This window comes from Scophthalmus maximus, chromosome 8 (assembly GCF_022379125.1).
Source record: "Scophthalmus maximus strain ysfricsl-2021 chromosome 8, ASM2237912v1, whole genome shotgun sequence".
Classification (NCBI taxonomy): Eukaryota; Metazoa; Chordata; class Actinopteri; order Pleuronectiformes; family Scophthalmidae; genus Scophthalmus; species Scophthalmus maximus.
Genome location: NC_061522.1, coordinates 8,745,001 through 8,762,577, shown reverse-complemented (window position 1 = coordinate 8,762,577; position 17,577 = coordinate 8,745,001). Strand labels below are relative to the sequence as shown.

The 17,577-nt window shown below is 41.9% G+C and overlaps 2 protein-coding genes across 5 annotated transcripts in view; one reads left to right on the top strand and one right to left on the bottom strand.

Annotated features, from left to right (window-relative positions):
• The first annotated feature begins 1,829 nt into the window (after positions 1-1,829).
• On the top strand, positions 1,830-8,492 carry snapc3 (small nuclear RNA activating complex, polypeptide 3). Of its 2 annotated transcripts, XM_035635926.2 has the most exons (10): positions 1,830-1,942; positions 2,041-2,288; positions 3,200-3,283; positions 3,378-3,456; positions 3,605-3,709; positions 3,805-3,954; positions 4,165-4,247; positions 6,253-6,411; positions 7,979-8,086; positions 8,172-8,492. In XM_035635926.2, exons 2-10 carry the CDS (start codon positions 2,056-2,058, stop codon positions 8,317-8,319), a joined length of 1,149 nt encoding a protein of 382 aa, XP_035491819.1. In that variant the 5' UTR covers positions 1,830-1,942; positions 2,041-2,055; the 3' UTR covers positions 8,320-8,492. The 2 variants fall into 2 exon arrangements, with proteins under 2 accessions (XP_035491819.1, XP_035491818.1); XM_035635925.2 differs by lacking the exon at positions 1,830-1,942 and having other exon boundaries at positions 1,973-2,288.
• A 1,108-nt stretch (positions 8,493-9,600) lies between these two features.
• psip1a (PC4 and SFRS1 interacting protein 1a) overlaps positions 9,601-17,577 on the bottom strand; it is a 12,272-nt gene continuing 4,295 nt past the window's right edge. For 2 of the 3 annotated variants that reach the window (XM_035635921.2, XM_035635922.2), the window contains exons 6-17: positions 17,363-17,506; positions 16,363-16,422; positions 16,187-16,247; positions 15,845-15,938; positions 15,299-15,473; positions 15,066-15,145; positions 14,797-14,852; positions 14,139-14,209; positions 13,858-13,959; positions 13,197-13,398; positions 12,142-12,232; positions 9,601-10,370 (exon numbers count right to left, since the gene is read on the bottom strand). In XM_035635921.2, the coding sequence (XP_035491814.2) occupies positions 10,340-10,370; positions 12,142-12,232; positions 13,197-13,398; positions 13,858-13,959; positions 14,139-14,209; positions 14,797-14,852; positions 15,066-15,145; positions 15,299-15,473; positions 15,845-15,938; positions 16,187-16,247; positions 16,363-16,422; positions 17,363-17,506 (1,167 nt within the window). In that variant the 3' untranslated portion in view covers positions 9,601-10,339. The remainder of the gene's footprint in view (positions 10,371-12,141; positions 12,233-13,196; positions 13,399-13,857; positions 13,960-14,138; positions 14,210-14,796; positions 14,853-15,065; positions 15,146-15,298; positions 15,474-15,844; positions 15,939-16,186; positions 16,248-16,362; positions 16,423-17,362; positions 17,507-17,577) is intronic. The other variant, XM_035635923.2, reaches the window with a different exon arrangement.

The following is a 17,577-nucleotide window of genomic DNA, read 5'->3' as shown; positions in this document are numbered from 1 at the left end:
AAAGTTCCTTAGGCTGTACTCAAGTACAGTATTTTTTTATTTTTGGCAAAGCAAGACAAAGATATAAGAACATATCAGTGCAAGACATATAGACAGACATACTACGACATAACCGACTGCTTTTTTGCTGTTGCTAAAAGTTCACGGTTGTAACAGACTGATATTTAACTTACTGGAAGAGGGGAGAGAAATAAATAGAAGGCATACAAATTTAAAATAAATCCTTTCATCTTTCACATTTTCCCCCCGACTGTTATCTCATCCCTGGAGAAGGCGTGCACTCCCCACCTGTGAAGGGAATTGGCCCACTCCAAAAAAGTACAGAGAAAAATAGGAGATTACTTTTTTCTCTTCCTCCTCCGTCATTAAATTCTCTTTCCTCTCCTTCTTTCCCCTCCCACCCTCCCCCGTGCCTCTCTCCCCCTACTCAAGTGCACTGCTTGCGTAGATAGTTACTTTCCTGCACAGGGAGAAACAAGGGAGAGGGGAGGCTGAGGACAGAAGGGTGTCGCCAGCGTCACAGAGGGACAGATCCCTCCAGCAGTTACATGACCAGTCACTGATGGTTTCACTCAACGATGTCAGAATAAGGGGTGTTTCACTTGAATCTGGTCACCATTTCTGAATGGCTGCATGCATGTGACGTCCTTTCCTAACTAATTATTCCTGGTGGTTTTGTCATTTCTCCGGCTGGGCTGCTCTTTGAAGCTTTCCAAACACTTTTTCATTTCATGGAGGAATTGGAATAGGTTGATGGGGCACTGCAGCCTAACCCAGTCCGCACAAGCAAAAGAAACAGTTGATAAATGATCAAATGTGGAGAGAATAAAAATCTCAAGTATATTTTTTATATCTTTTGCGCCAACTTGGAAGTTTTTCCTACGACAGGATCTTTAAACACATGCAGTCGTATTGACTTTCCTGTCCTGAACATCATGGTTAAAAGATTAATAAAACTTGGATTAAAAAGTTTGGTCTGTCCCGGCCTTAAGACAACCCAGACTGTGGGGGGACCAGAAGTGGGCCAACGACCTGAACCTGTCTTTCTACAGGTTTGACCAGCCGCCCCCTCCTCGGTAGTCATTCCTGCTGCTGCCCCCCTCATCTGCAACCCCATATCCACCCCACCTACCACAGCACTTAGGGCACAGACCCCTCACTGCTTCAGCTTCTCCTAGCTCACCGACTGCCCACAGTATGTGAGGACAAGGGTCTGACACAGTGGTCTGCATCACAGGAGCTCCACAGTCTTGGCTCCTTTCTCGTTCTTTCTGTGCACTTCATGTAGCCAACTGCCATCTCCAGAAGCTCTCTTACTCTGCCATCGTCGGCCTCATCACAGATGACACTGCACTGACCAGCGGTATCGCAGGTCCTTCCTTCCTGCTGCTGTGAGACTACACAGCCAGCACTGCTCTCAGTCAACTCCAAGACTCAATAACCACTGTAATAATTCACTGGAACACTTTAAAGTGCAACATTTTGAATTAATTTACATTCAGTGCAATTCCAACTGTGCAATATTAAATACTTCATGTGCAATTATTGTTACTGCTCTTCTGTATATAGTATTTATATTTTGTACATATCTCATTGCTTTTTTTCTGCTATGCACTTTGCCAAATTTCCCTGCTGTGGGACGAATAAAGGAATATCTTCTCTAGAACAACCTGCACTCTAATAGACAAACATCCATCAGGATTATGTGATAACTGTAACACAAAAGTATCCAAGGAGAAATAAATACACACAAGAGCGAGAAGCATGAGGACTTATGCAAATAATTTAATTTTATAATATTTATTAATTCATTCAATAGTTACATTTGTATTTATTTATTTTATTTTGGTTTGTTCTGGTTCTTGTTGTGGGTAGAAAACTCTGGCTCACACTCCAACCCAGTAGGTGGCGGTAATGCACCATATCGCTGGTTGCCATCCGCCAAAAAAAGGCAAAAGAAGAACACAACATCAACAACCTGCAGCCGGCCACTAATCTCAAAAACTACGTTGCCCACAATCCCCCGCGGCACTGCCTTACTTGGTCCAGGTCAACATGGCGGCGTCCGAGCTATCCGCGAACAGCGACACAAACATCCCGGATTACGAATACACCGACGTGAACACCAAGGCGTTTCATGTCGGCTCGTTCAGGAACGAGTGGCTGAGCCGACTGAAGCCCGGCGACTGCTCCTACCGGCGGGAGGACGAGGACACGTTCGACGCCAACTTTGCTAAAGAGCTGGGGGTCGATGCGGAAACGATGGCCGAACTGAAAACCGTCTGCAGGTACGTTAACCTACGGTTTGGTGACGCAGCATTTGAACATGAAGCTGGGTCACATTTTTCATTTGAATCCTGGCGGCTCTTTGCTTCAGTTTGACACCAGGGGCGGTTATTGAGGTGACTTCCGGTTTCCTACGCTGGTCCTACGTCGCTGGTCCAAGTGTTACCGTGGTCAATCACCATGGTAACTGATACTGAGCTCAGATCAAACCATGTGAATGGCCCGACTACTGACCAATCAGGTCACTGGAGAACCAGAGTAATCACTCTACGGGGACAAATTAATGAAAAAAAGCAGTTGTGAATAACTGAACATGAAGAAGAAGACACTCATACCTGCTGGTTGCTCATAGCAACAGATATTCATCAAGGTGAAATATTAAATATGATCAGATATGTAGAACAGAAAAGAAACACAAGAAATAACTTGACTTGTTAGAGTCAGACAAAGGATGTACTGTCGTGGCATCTATCTCTGTTTTATGATCGTTTATTGATGATTAAAGTGGGAAAACGATTGTGAGATTAACCATTGATGAAAAGAATAATTGTGGAACCCCTAGTTCTCACATTTATTTGCAGGGAAAGTGGTGCACATTTCCTTTTTTATATATTTACATGAAAACCACGATGATAACACAAGGACACACCAAGGCAACCAATGTATGTGCAACAAAGTTAGGCCCAAAACTTAAACAACACAAGTTAAAGTAAAGAGAATGCAAAGACAAATAGAAATTCTTCCTCTCTCAATATATTCCTTGGGGCCCTTTAAATGTATTGTAACTATTTCTATGAGTTATACTATGAATACAGTATTGTGTGCACATATATATTGTCAGTTAATTGCTTTGTCCCCAGTTTTCCCTTTGAAAAAGAATCACATGGCTTGTTTTCTATCTTTGTCTCTTCAGTCTGGATTCACTCCGTTGCCACCCTGAGGATCAGCAGCCTGACACGGATGTTGTACCTCCAGACTCGACACTTAAAACACTGGTGTATGGATCTTTCACAGCTGTCGCAATTTACAATATATCGTGTTCCCAGATAAACATATTCATAATAAATCTCTCTGTAATTTGATTTGAACAGACAGAGGAGAAAGAGACAAGATTACAGGGCTTCTCTGAAATACAGCAAGAATCGACATGAGCTCTACGCAGATGAGCTGGTGAGTCCACTGGATTACTACAGAAATTCTGCCATGGAATCGATTTTTAACAGTCTCGTTGGCTGAGAAATACATTCTTTTATTCTGTCGGACAGAGGATATTTCAGTCGTTGGTATCATTTGGCTTGGTTCTCTGTTTGATTTCCAGGAGCGTTTAACATTTGGGAGGAAACCAGAAGCAGTGGTTGACACGGTGCCGGAAGGAGAGGTCATTCTGACCATCAATGTCTACTACCCCGCCGTTTATGAGACGGTGAGTGTTTATCATTCTTTTCCTGAGGTCGCCAGAAAACCCATCTTCACACAGACACTGTGAGCCCTTACCGGTGTTTGTCCATTTCCCCTCAGTACAACTACATCAGACCCCACACGACTCTGCTGATGACAGGCTCCCACAGCTTGGCCGAGCTCAGGGACGCCATTTGTTGTGTCAGCGACTTGCAAGTGTGTGGAGAGTTCAGCAACACGCCTGACATGGCTCCAGACTTCATCAGCAAAGTAAGCACATGTACTAATGTCCATCTGAAATTCCAGGCTCTCCACAATTTCTGAACGTCATTCTGTGTCGACACTTAGGGAAAGAGGTATCCTCTGTGGCCGTGCCTCTTATTTTAAGATTTTCCTTTTATATGCGTAAGAAAAAAAGTATGTATTGTGTGACCCACTCCCAAATCCTAGAGGTCAAACTTCCATGTGTTCTGTTTTCAGGATCATTACAAGTCGGCTTTCTTTTTCTTTGAAGGAGTTTTCTACAACGACATGCGATTCCCTGAGTGTCAAGACATCAGCATGTAAGATTTGCCTCATTGTTGATTACCTTGCTAAAATAGTTGAATTTCTCGACAATCAGCTACCACCCTCCGTTATTTCTCCTTTTGAAATTTAAAGTAACTAGTAACTAAGTTTTGCGTTGGATTATCATAAAAGAATTGGATGATGGAGGGATAGTGCTGTTGAAAATAGAGGGTTTAGGATCCCAAAAAAACTTTTATTGAATCGGGACACAACTGGCTCGAAGGGCACTGTTCTATTCACATAAAAATAACTAAAATGATTTACAAATGTGACTGTCATGCTACTGTGAACACTGCAGCTTGTCTCAGCTGGAATGGCTATTTATTGACTCCTTGTCATTCCTGTTCAGATTAAGAGAGTTTAAGACGGCTGGCCACATTATCTGCAAGAATCATACTCATGAGGAGATCAGAGACTGTATTTGGGGCAGAACATCACTCTTTATCTGCTTCCATTCAGACTGAAATGCCCTCAAAACTAATGTCGGTTAAGAGTTTGTTGGAGAGAGGATGTGGTACCGCTTCCACAAAAAGACATAATGCTTCATTCATTTAAGTAGGTATTATGTTTTTTGCCTCTTCAAAGTGTGGCATTGTTACAAAAACGTAACCTGGTGGAGGTGATGGGCAAACACGCAAAGCAACATTCTGAGATGTCACGGGGGGCGGCATTTACACCGGGTATTAAAATGACCACGTTGAGATCCACATCCTGATCTCATTTGTGCAGTTCCAAAAAACAACAACAACAAAAAAGATGGAAGAAGAATAGAAGGAGATGGTGGTCATCTGGGACACTACCTTATTGTTTCCTTGCTTTTTTGATTGGTCTCGAATTCACTCCATCCAGGGGTCTTGATTTTCCAGTACAAGGAAACAAACAAAACTCTTTCAGGGGGGTGGGTTCCTTTATGATAAAAATATAATTCTTGTAAAATACACATATAGTTTAGCACGAATGTTAAGTAATCTAAAGAGATCCACAGGTGTCTTGAATAACGCGACTGAGGAGACTTGTTTACTGGCTAACGGCTGCTAGCTGCTTAGCCGCTGCTACCTCCCTGATATGGAACAGTTGCATGCGGCTGCGATTATTATTCCTGCCCCGGTAGTTGTTGTATGAAGATTATCAACACATTTACCCTTGTGTTTAATTGGGTCAACACCTCCAGAGGAGGTGGTTTTGGCCAATCCTATCATTCGATATGTCTTCTGTGAATTTACGCTTGTGCTTTCATGAGGTCAAGTGCTGTCCGATTGCAATCTGATCACAAATATATAAATTCCAGGTGTAAATAGGGTAACTGATGATATTACAGTTGTGAGCAGCATGTGCAGTTTAAAATGAAAATGGAGGGCTAGGGTTAGCGTCTTGAGAACTGCTCACCCAAAAATGAATACGCTAAGAAATAATCAAACGACAGACGGTTCCGGATCAATTTGAGAAGGTGTAGGCAGCAAATTCTTGGATGAAAAATGTCTTAAAGGATTGCTCATCAAAATAACTTTTTCTGTTGGTCTGCGAATGTAATATTAATAGTTAAAGTGCCTGTTCTCAGCTTCATGAACTTAAGCTCTGTAAGTAAAGTACGGACTTGCCTGATCAAAATATCAACGCAATGATTCAGGGTCAACATTTCATCATGTTGCAACTAATCATGAATCGGGTGCTTGTTTTGAGTCACCCTAAAAACTTGTGTTGAGAAAGAGTTGTTGGAGAAGTGATGTGGCAGTGTTACCACAAAAATACTCCTGGGCATGTTACTCTTCATTCATTAACACTAAATCCAATATCACAGCATTCAAATGATCCATTCCCTGGAGTCATGTATCCATTTAAAAATTAGGAATGGGAATCAGACACAGAAAAGCTCACTCACTGAAAGATCACTTTAGTCTCCTGTGTAGAAATCTCATGAGAATTTTTTTAAACAGATGAAAATAAATCTTCCTGAAACACTTGATTAAAAAAAAACCAACTTTCTTTGTGTTTGCCACGCAGGACGACCATTGAATGGGCAAAGTCCCACAACTTCCCAGCATACAGCCAGGCCAAGATGGAGGACACACGGTTTGTGGACCTGAATGTCAAAGTGGGCTTCCCGTACCTCTACTGTCATCAGGGAGACTGCGAACATCTGGTCATCATCACAGACATCAGGTTAGTATTGTTTACTACTACTGCGTTTTTGTGTCTTTGTGCAGGTAACATGATATCTTAGGAAGGCTGTGATGGAATCTTTTTTTTAACGTTAACATTAGGTTCATTTTGCTGACGCTCTTGTCCAAAGCGACTTACAAGCTACAATCATGGAGGCAGGAAGCATTAATGGCCTTTGCCTAGGGGCCCAAACTGGAATGACCTGGAGCCCTGACCTTCTGGACCAAAGTCAACAGTGTGACCCACTAAGTTATACCAGCTTTGATTGTCTTCAAACTGTTCACTTGGTGTGAGGGAGGAACAGATTGGATTTCGAGGGTGTTAAAGGTCACAAGTCATGGTCACTCAGGAATGCCTGCAGGAAATGTCATCACATCAGGCAAAAACATCCACATGAGTTGCTTCCGACATGCACCATAGTCCGGACATTTTCCAGAACTTTTTCCTGCCAGCCCCCGAGTAACATTTCCAAAATTAAAATTGGGGGACCTGGGGTGATGGGCAGCCAAAGCACATGTCAGTGTGGACTGACACATTTTACAAATTGGAAGCATATTTATTCCACGCCAAAAAACAAGATGTGGATTGCATTTGTTTCATTAGCAACAAAATTAAGGCGTCCTTAAAATCATCCCAGAAAAAATGTGAGAGCCATGACCAGCAGCTCTTAGTTTAAATTTTTATAGCTGCTTGCTTGTCACAAGGTCAAAATGTGGTTGTGTCACTTAACTTATTTCCCCCACCAATTAATGTAGCTGAGTTTTTATTCTATTTTTATTGTAAAATGTACAAAAATAAACCAAATAAAAAGCACCCGACTTTGCAAAGGTGAGGTTGCAGTCAGTAAATTTGCTTGATAAATAATCTAAATGATATTTATTCCAGTCTGCTGATTATTAGTAGATCTAGTACTTGATCTCAGGTTCATGAACTTGAGTTCTGCCTGTAAAATACAGGCAGGTGACTCTTCAAAACCCCCACGCACGGATCCAGGCTCATTCTAGCTTGTTGCAACTCGTGTTTTACATTTATTTATTTAAAATAAAGTGACCAATGCACATTAATTAACATGCGTATTTAAGTCCAACATGTAAATGTGCCAGATTGAGCCATGCAGGCTAGTTTTCATCTGCAGTCACCGGGAGTTTGATCATAAAAATCACACAAATAGAACACACAGATTCAACAGAAGTACATAAACAGACACTTAAGGCAACCTAATCATGAATTAGGATTTTAGTTAGCACTCCATACCTTTTAATAAACTACTGATGTGATTCTGCTGGCCAACATGCAACACGACGCCTTCGGATTCTCTGTTCTCTCACTTACAAGCCTCTGAAAGAAAGAAGGCACCTCATGGTCAGAGGGGCTCTGACTGCCGTCACAAGACTATACAAGACATTTAGTTACATCAAACAAATAGATGCGTTTATGTCTACGAGCCGTTTTGTTGGTGTAAGCGGGGTAACCACACATGAAAGCAGCTCTTAATATTACCAATGTGAGACAAATCTATGTTCTCAACTCTCATTGGCCCTGTATCCTCCCTCTTTTTCTCCTGCAGACTGTCGCATATGAACGACTGTCTTGACAAGAAGTTGTACCCACTTCTTACTCACAAGCACAGGGTTACAACCCAGAAGTGTGCAGTTTGCCATGTCTTCATTGGAAGGTGTGTATTTAAAACAAAAAAACAATAAGACTGCTTTGTCCTTTTAAAACTGATTTTGTATCTCACATCTCCGATTTTTTTGCAGATGGTACACCACCAACGACCAATTTGCTCCCAGTGACCCGTGTCTCTTCTGTGACAAGTGCTTCCGCATGCTTCACTACGACGCTGAGGGCAACAAGCTGGGAGATTTTCTGGCCTATCCCTACGTGGACCGCGGCGCCTTCAACTGAAGCTTTCCTTTTCGTAAATTGCTAAGATCACTGATTTAATGCTGTATAATACAGTAAAAATATCTTCGTATTTCACAAAGAAATGTTTTAAGGATTTAAGAACATTTGTTTTTTTAATGTTCTGGTGTTTTCAGATTTCTGTTTGAAATAAATGGTAACATTTATTGACTCAATTTCTACAGAGCTGTGAATCTCTTTATTTTTGTTTTTCATGCTTTTAACATAAATGTATCAATATGAAAAGCTCTGATCTTTCAATGCTGTCATGAATTATTGATCATAAGCTGGACGAATTCATTCCCTGAAGACAACCCAGCCACAACCGTATCAGAGGTGTACATTTTTACCTCCATCAGCGGGGTTATGCGAATGGTTTGGTTTGTCTGTTTGTTTACAGGATTACTAAAAAAAATTGAGGACGGTTCGATTTGAATGACAATTTTATCATAGATAGATCTGGATCATGGTCAGAGGTACATTACATTTTGGGAGGAATTCTTTGAAGGATTCTTCACCATTGCGAGACGGGACAAAATTTGACATTTTGGGTCATATCTACATTCCAGAACAATTTAAAAACATGTAGGTCAGATGGAGATAATGCAAGTTTTGGGTAAAACAGTATAGGCGGGGGATTACACAGCCTTGGTGGAGGTCTGCATTCTCGGAGTGCTCTTGTCCTTTCAGTATTTCATTAAAAATGCCTGTCTACTTCGAGGCTGTCTTGGGTGTGGTTTCATAAGATTTGATTGATAGCAGCCCGGCAACAAAAGCAACCATCATCAGATTTTGATTTAATTATTGTTCCCACTTCCACTTCAAACTATTAAGAACAGCAGAGAGAAAAACGCAGAAATCTTGAAACCAAAACTGTTGTAACTGGGAGAAAAGCTCGTCCTCATGTAGGAACCCATCAGCCATACTGAGTAGCTGATTGGGGCGTAAAATAGATTAAAGGGCCTTGTCTACTGACACTCCTTATCTTAATGGCTATAATGATGTAAGTTGAAAAAACTGATGTAGCGTTTGTAAATCGCAAGTATCCAATAGGTCAAAGTTTCTGAGGTCCCTCGTCTACACAAAGGCCTACAGAGATGGGCCACAGTCCCAGTTGATCAAATTTAGCAGAACCATCAATAACCACTAAAGTTTAACAGGCTGAAAGCTAGAGAGTCCGATTTCATTTTCAAGAATCAAAAGATCTTTGCGAGATGCTCCGTACAACAACAGTCTGAGATTAACACAATTCCTATCAATGTAAACATGATAACAGACAAAAAGTGAACTATAAACTACTTTTATTATTGGACAGAGAAACAGGTCATCAGACAGGCACAAAAATACTCTTATTTACATCTACAGTATGTCAAAAAAGGGGGAAAAAAAACATTTTTAAAACAGAAACTTGAACCGAGGTTGATAATAAAGCATTTTCTTGGCAAAAGAAACTTTGGCAAATTTCTGTGTGCGCGCATCTGGAGTGACTATGCAACTCTGAAACCATAATGCAGCCAATAAAAAAACGGATGTGGTCAGGTTGTTGGTGGCCACAGCTAAGCCTGCGTACCTCAGAACAACCTGAACTGAAGTTGCGATCGACTCGTTGATTCTGTAAACGTCAAAAACCGAATCTAAATGCGTAAGAAATGACAATGTGCGCGATCAAAAAAACATCTACTTCAGTGGAAGGTTCGGTCAGTGCTAACCTGCTCTCTGTGAGCATGCTCAACGCGTTCTAAGCTCCAGCGCATCAGATCTACAAGCTCCTACTCTTGCCACCATTAATCAAGTCTAACAGATGTGACACTGCATGTAAGTTAGGTACAAAAATAAACTATAACGTGGTCAGTCGTCATCTCAGAGTTGGAGGGGTACTGAAGCCTCTGAGCAGCAAAACTGACGAAAAAAAACGCCGGTGAACTGGAAACCAGCGTTTGTAATTGGTCATCAAAAGGAACTGGACAGGCGAGAGATCCCAGTCGGTGAGCCCAGTGTGGACAGCAGCAAACGAGCAGGTCACTTAAGTGGACTCTTCCAGCGCCTTCGGGGCACTGCAGTCAAAGAAAACAAATGGGTTTAAGAGGTGAATTGATTTAATTAAAGGTAAAGATGGAGATTATTTGTGTTCCGTCTCGTCAGTACATCCCATTTCAAGACCAAAGCCAGTAGTTAACAGTATTGTGTTACAGTGAGCGTGAGCACTGCAGTTGTTTTTGAGACCAACTCACACCACCATGGTGAAATCATAGAATGTATTTACAAAAGAACTGGACGACACGTCTCTGTTTCCTCCCGTCGTACAAAAAGGAGGCTAAAATAGTCCGGATACGGGGGCCGCCTTCTTGACGCGCGATTGGCGTAAATTTAAGAGTCTGTGCAGTCGTGATCTTGGTCCCTCAGATACACGCGAGCCGTCTCGGCTGTCAATCGTGACGTCTCGCCCCATTTTTATAGCATCAAATGACTTATCACTTGGACGTTAAAGGGGCAGTAAGCCATTCTAAAGCAATAGAATAGCAAAAAATCTGTGAATATTTCCTCACGTTCGGCTAGCTGTCGGTGTGTGCGCCGAAAAAACACAACTGCACGGTTTTGGCCGAGTGGTTTGCGCATCCGGTCACCCATACCCGAGGTGGCCGGTTCGTGGCCCGGCCAGGGCAGTAAAATCACAACTACAACAACAAAGCGAAAGAAAAGCCTCCTCCAAAATCGCTAACTGCCCCTTTAAGTGTGATAAGAACTACCTAAAATGACAGAAACTATCTTTGAGAAAACATATTTTTTATCTGCACTTTGACTTTTTAGTTGGGTCCACGTTCCATCCCCTAACACGGAGGAGGCGGGGTTTATGACCTATACTGCAACCAGCCACCAGGGGGCTTTGGGGGACTGTCATGCCGTCCATCTTTATGTACAGTCTATGGGGGTGAAATAAGTACTTCATACAGCCCCAACAGATGCACTATTTACTCCTGTATGAGCAACACATACTAAATACTACACAGCGCATTCAAAATTACAGACATTTGTAATAACTCTGAAGATAAAATCACATTTCCAGAACCTTTCCCAACAGAGCGTCGCGAGGTTCACTCGGTGAGTGTTTAATCAATATTTCTACCACTCCCTTGACCAATCACCGATTTAACATCAATGCAATGGGCGAGTCATACGACTACAGGACTTGGGGGCTGAGCGCTGCTTTGGTTTTTCGACAGCAGAGATTACAGCTATGAAAAAAAACATGAAGAAAACTAGAGAGTTGTTGTTTAAGGATGTGGACGACAAGAAGTCACAATAATGTGAGTGGGTGCGTCGACCACGGTAGCTATAGCTTCTGTGCTCACAGTAATCGTTTTTACTTTATTAAAAATCGCAACGGTTTTATTGCTAATTGTAAGTGCAGTGGATGCTAATATATCTCAGGATAAGGACACCACACCCTAAGGATGCGTTTTATTCATCTCCACTGAGAAACCCTCAATGAGAGACTTGCATTGAACGACAGGAACACTGAGCAAAATGAATGTAATTATTTTTAACAGTTTTATTCATCTTTAGGGGCTAATCTTATACAGTACATCATCAGATGACTCCTGACTCCCAGTGCTAATCTGCAGCAAATGGAGAGATTTTTGTCCGTCTGTGATTTTTTTCTAATACCAAAACATTTTGATTACTATACTTAAATGTATCGAATGTTCTCATCAATCACTTTTTATGTCAATAAAAAGAGCTGCAGAACACACCCCATTTACTTGAATGTCACCCTTCAGTTTTTGTTGAGACCAACATGGTTTTTGTGTGTTTTAGGTCGGCTACCTGTGATTTTCTCCTGCCGAGGAGTCTTCCAGCGCCTTCTCCGTCTCCTGCTTCTTCTCTTCGGGGCCGGCGTTGCCATTCGTCATCTTGTCTTTAGGCAGTGCACAGAAAAAACACAACCACAGTCAGACGCAACGCAACTGCATAACCTTAACCACCGCAGACGCAAGAACCTTGGACGGACATGTGACGACACATGCCGTGCCCCTAGACCTTACCGGGGCAAATAGGATTTTCCATCCATTTGGCATGCCTTGCTCAAGAAAGAGACCTTTCACAGAGACAGTAATTTTGCTGAAAGTACAGTAGGAACATCAGTTCAACGAAGGATTAAGCAAGGATGTGGCTGCAGAGCTCCGATTACTGTCCGTGTTTCTACTCAGAATGTCAACCACAGATGACGTCCTCCTGGAGAGAAGAGACGCAGCGGTGTGAAGGCACATAAATGTCTCTGTTGTGTGGCCGGGTTTCATGTGTCACAATTGATTTACCAAATACTACCTTCTTTACAGTTACACATCCTTTTTGTATAATGAACACTTGTAAGCATGTATACAACAGTTGCCATTATCATTGTCATGAATAATAAAAATCAGTCATGATTCTAGAAAATGTTATATTAGAACATACGTTAAATTTCTAACATAGTGGTCCCCTTCATTAAAAGTGTTAAAATATATATATATATATATATATGTATATATACGATATGTTGTGCCCAGTAAAAAAATGTCTCTTTTTCTCAACAGCAGGTTGCTGACTATGTCAGTTTGCAGTTTGGTGTTGAGCAGGTAGTGTTACATTCACTCATTTGTCAGGAGGATTCTATCTCAGTAAATTTGAAGCAGAAAAGAGAGAGAACCTTTAGAAGACCACTTTCATGCCACCGTCTTCTGTCCCGGCAAGTTAATAATGTCTGATCATAGAGAACAGGGATTTCACAAAAGCAGAGTGATATCCACTCAGGTGTCTCAATGTCCCAGGAAGCGCCTCGCTAGGGTTTTAATAAAACAGTCAAAATGGGAGGCAGCAAGTGGATCTATTATGAATAGTACCTGAGTTGTTTTCCTTGGCTTGTTCAACTCTCTTCAGTGCTCCTTTCTTGGCCTCCTCATGCTGCCGTTGTTCGGCTATAGACTTGTTGAGCACCTGGCTTAGCACACAGTCGCCTTCTCCGACCAGAAACATACTCTTGAACTTGTTATACAACATGGTGGCCTTATCCATTATGTCCTGACTGGCCTTGAACCTGCGAATCTGGAACAGGAAATTAAAAACGTCCGTCACCATTCATGCATCAAGGACTTAGAAACGCACCCTTCGGTTTCTAATGGATCTTGGGTCATTCACTGTACCTTTAAAGGCCAAAAGTCCCATGGAGAAAGCCAGTGTCAACACACTGGGCAAATAAATCTTAAAACCCGTTTACACCTGGCATTGAAATGTATTTTTTTTGGTTTGTAGTATCCATATTCATATGCAATAAATATTTTGGCCAATACTTGCTAAATTAATCGATACCAAGTCCTTGAGAATGGGTAAGTTTCTCCATATCATACATTTCCATTTCCTTCACGACAACTATCCACTCTCCGTTTGGTGGTGGTTCTTTATCTCACCACTTCTTACCATGTAAAAAAAAGAGCTCATCTTGCATTGTCAATCAAATCAGGAATTTATGTTTTCTAGTCGTTTATCGACGGGAATCAACTGTACCTTTTTGAGCGTGGCAATAAGTTCACTGTGTTTCTGCAGGTGCTGGGTTGTGACCTGAAGGGCGCCGATCTCATCTAACGCCTCCAAGCACTTCTTCACATCCTAAAAGAGGAGGGCAGGAGGGGCAACAAGGGCAAGTGAAGAGATTGTACCGGCATTAAAAAACCCAACAAGGGTAAAATGATAGAGCTGAGAGAGCAACAACACAACAAGACGGGGGAAATGGAAAAATATAAATTCATAAAAGTTGAGCGCCGTGATATGATGTACAATGTACTTACAGGGTTGTCAATTTTCAGTGAAATCTTGATTTCACCGTGCAGTCGCTGGAGTCTCAAGTCAGTCGACATTTCTGAGGAGAAGAGGAAAGGAAAAAAAGGAAAAGACAACATTGACATGGAAATGCTTTAGCTTACATTGCTAATTTTGAACAGAACTTGTTTGACGAGCAAAAAACAAATACACTCTTTGGAGATTTGTTTTCAAATTGGTCCAGAAGAACCTGTTTCCATCTGTTAGAAAGGTTCGTTCAACTCACTGAAGTCAAGCAATTATAATAACTGTTTCTAAGTAAACTGGGGGTTCAAATTCAAACAGGAGATATGTAGAAAACCCTGTGGTGGATAAATTATGAGAAATATGAACCATAACAAGGGTTGACACTGACTTTTTGTCTTAAATGGCATTAGTATAATTTAATTTTGAATAGCCATAGGTCTGAAGATTGAGGGATAACTTTGTTGTGTTAAGCCGTTACCTGTCATAGGGGGGAAGGCCTAGAAAGTCGTCCTCTAATGACTTCAAACAGAAAATGAAGAGATTTCTCTCTGGTAGCTGTGGGCCTTGTAAACACGTGGACCCTTGACACTTCTTTTGAATTCGAGCCCTGAACAATTCCATTGCAGTTTGAATATTAGAATTCAATATTTCAGCGTTTACCTTTTTTCTTAACTCCGGCCCTCTCTTCATTTTTCTTCCCATCGTCTTTGTTCGGCCTGCAACACAGCAACAAGCACACCAGGTCAGAAATCTATCCCAAAGAGTTTGTCTGTATCTCTGACTGCATCTCAAACGGCACAAACGCAGGTAACAGACACATAATATTTAGCAAATTCATTCAATATTCATGTCTTTTCTCAGAATGAAATATATCAAGTCACTTGGGTGTGTCTGGTCCCTCGTAGTGAAATCTGCAGGTGAACACTTACTCTCTTGCTTCGTCTGCCTTCCGCCGTCGCGCATCTTTGTCCATTTCTGAGCTCTGCTGTTTCTTTCTGCCTTTATTTTTCTGAGATGCAGATAAATCAAAATCACACAAACGACAGACTGATACCGACTTTCTAAACATGTGAACCTTGCGGTGCTTGTGTCGGTGTTCGATGGGCTGATGATTTCTAACTGTGAGGATGTGTGTGTGTGTGTGTGTGAACTCGACACCTGCCTCCTCATCGTCAGAGACAGAGGAGCCGTCCTCCTTCTTCTTCTTGGCTTCAGGCTCCTTCACCTCTGCATCCTGCCCTTTGCCGTCCTCCCTCTTCTTCCTCTTCTCCTCCTCTCCACTCTTGGACTTGTCCTCTGGCGCCCTCTTTCTCTTTCTCTCGGCCTCTGCGGCGTCCCTAAGTGTGGAGCAGGAAATATCACTCATGAGGCTTAAAAGGCAACTGGAAAGCAGTTTGAATGAAGCCGATACCATATCGACTAATATTGTTCATGAAAGCAAACCCAGTTTAGAGCAGAAATTTAAGGCTTTTGCTTTGGTGTTTGTTTTTTGTTTTTTTACATCTTTTGGACTTCTGGTCAGGGTATCCTGAAATCTTAGGGAGCAGCTGTCTTTTTTTTATTGTCAATTTGATTGACAATTGATAGCTTGAAACCAAAATTCATATACATTTACATTATGTCTTCCTTCCAGGAACAAAAACATCCTGGCCAAGTCATCTAAACAAAAGAGTAAGTGAATTTTGTGTGTGCACATTCATGCGGTTACATTTCGCTTCCGGAGCCTTGCTGCTCGTGCTGTTGGAGCAGAAGCATCTTCTCACTTTTGGGCTTCCTGCCTCTTCGTTTGGGAACCTCTCCACCTGATCACACAGAGACACACCAGTTACACAATTCCTGCAGAACGTGAAGTACATGCTACGAATTCTGTACATAGTTGATATAACATCTGACACGGTGTGGATGTGCTGTGACATGTTTGTCACTCTCCCTGCTACTCTCTCACACAGTATAACAAGTCTCTGGCTTTTCTAAGGTTATTCATCTTCATCATGGCACGGAGTCATGATCAGTTTTATGTGTTTGCAGCATCAGGGGGAGCGGAGCCGACCTGAGGGACTGACGGGACTAGCGGGAGCATCGTCTTTTTCAGTCTCCAAGTCAGCATCACTCTGGAGGGGGGGAAAAAAATGAGGACACGCCATCTTGTAAAAATGTTTCCTACGAACTGAAAACATTTCATGAATTACACTTTAATTAGGAAACCCATTAATAGATGCTCCAAACCTTCTTCTTTCGTCCTCTCTTGGGTTTTGGAGCATCCGTGGATTCTTTCGGAGCAGCGCCCTACAAAGTGAAAACTCTTTTAAAAGATGCAGAAAAGAACTGCAACGCTATGGAGGAGAACAAAATGACATCTACATATAAATGTCTTCAATGTATTCAGTCTCTTTAAACATCCGCTAAAAAAGCAAAACAAACAAAAATCCACTGTTTCTGTCCCTGGATCAGTAGCTACGCATATGTGGTCATAAAAACTTGGGTTAAAATATTAAATGTGACAGTTTTTCCTTAAATTATACATGTGTCCCAGTTTCATGCTTAATATTTCAATATGTCACAGCCAAATAAACCTTATACAGAGAATGAAACGTCTTTCATTTTAAACTTTGTTCCAAAAACTGGGACACAACTCATGACTTGTTAAAATACAAAAAAAATAAATAAATACCCGATCCCCTCTCAACCTGTGGAAAATAGAAGAAAACAGGAACCGAGTTACGACTTACCTTTGTCCAGAGCACAGAGAAAGCCATGCAAAAATAAAGTCACGTCAACGAATTGCAAACAGTAGAATTGAGCATTTTATGGACGGGTGGGAAAAGCAGGAAATGGAAAACCCTAACACAAGTTGTCAAGGTGGTGAAACAGAGAAAGACAAAAACAACAACAAACACTTTCCACTCAGAGTCAATGTCCCCTAGACATAAGCACAATTTCCAATGGGCTAGCAACAAGCTTACCTGATATTATTTAACCGTATAATCGTTTGACTGGAAACACATGAATCAATCTTAGTTTGTTAATCATTTCATCACCTCAGTTGGCATTAACGTAGCAAAAACCAAGGCCCGGCAAAAAACTCTGAGGTCCCTAACAAGAGTTTTGGATCCAAACAGAAACAAACCACCGATTGAAAAACCACCAAGTGTCACATGCTTTCCAACAGGGAGGGGAAGAGACAACCTGCACCACGTTATGGTATCCCAGCATGCAAAGTACGTACATCCTGGTTCTGAGGACCCTGCTCAGAGATCAGAGACCCTTTCTCCTCCATCATCATCTCCTCCATCATCTCCTCCTCCTCCTCCTCCTCCTCCTCCTCCTCCTCCTCATTCTCATTCTCCTGCTCAGCCTCACTTCCTGGAACCTGAATGCATCCGAGACACAGCATAGGACGCAGTGCGGTGGGGTAAGCGAGTCTTGAGAGGGAGAGAAGTT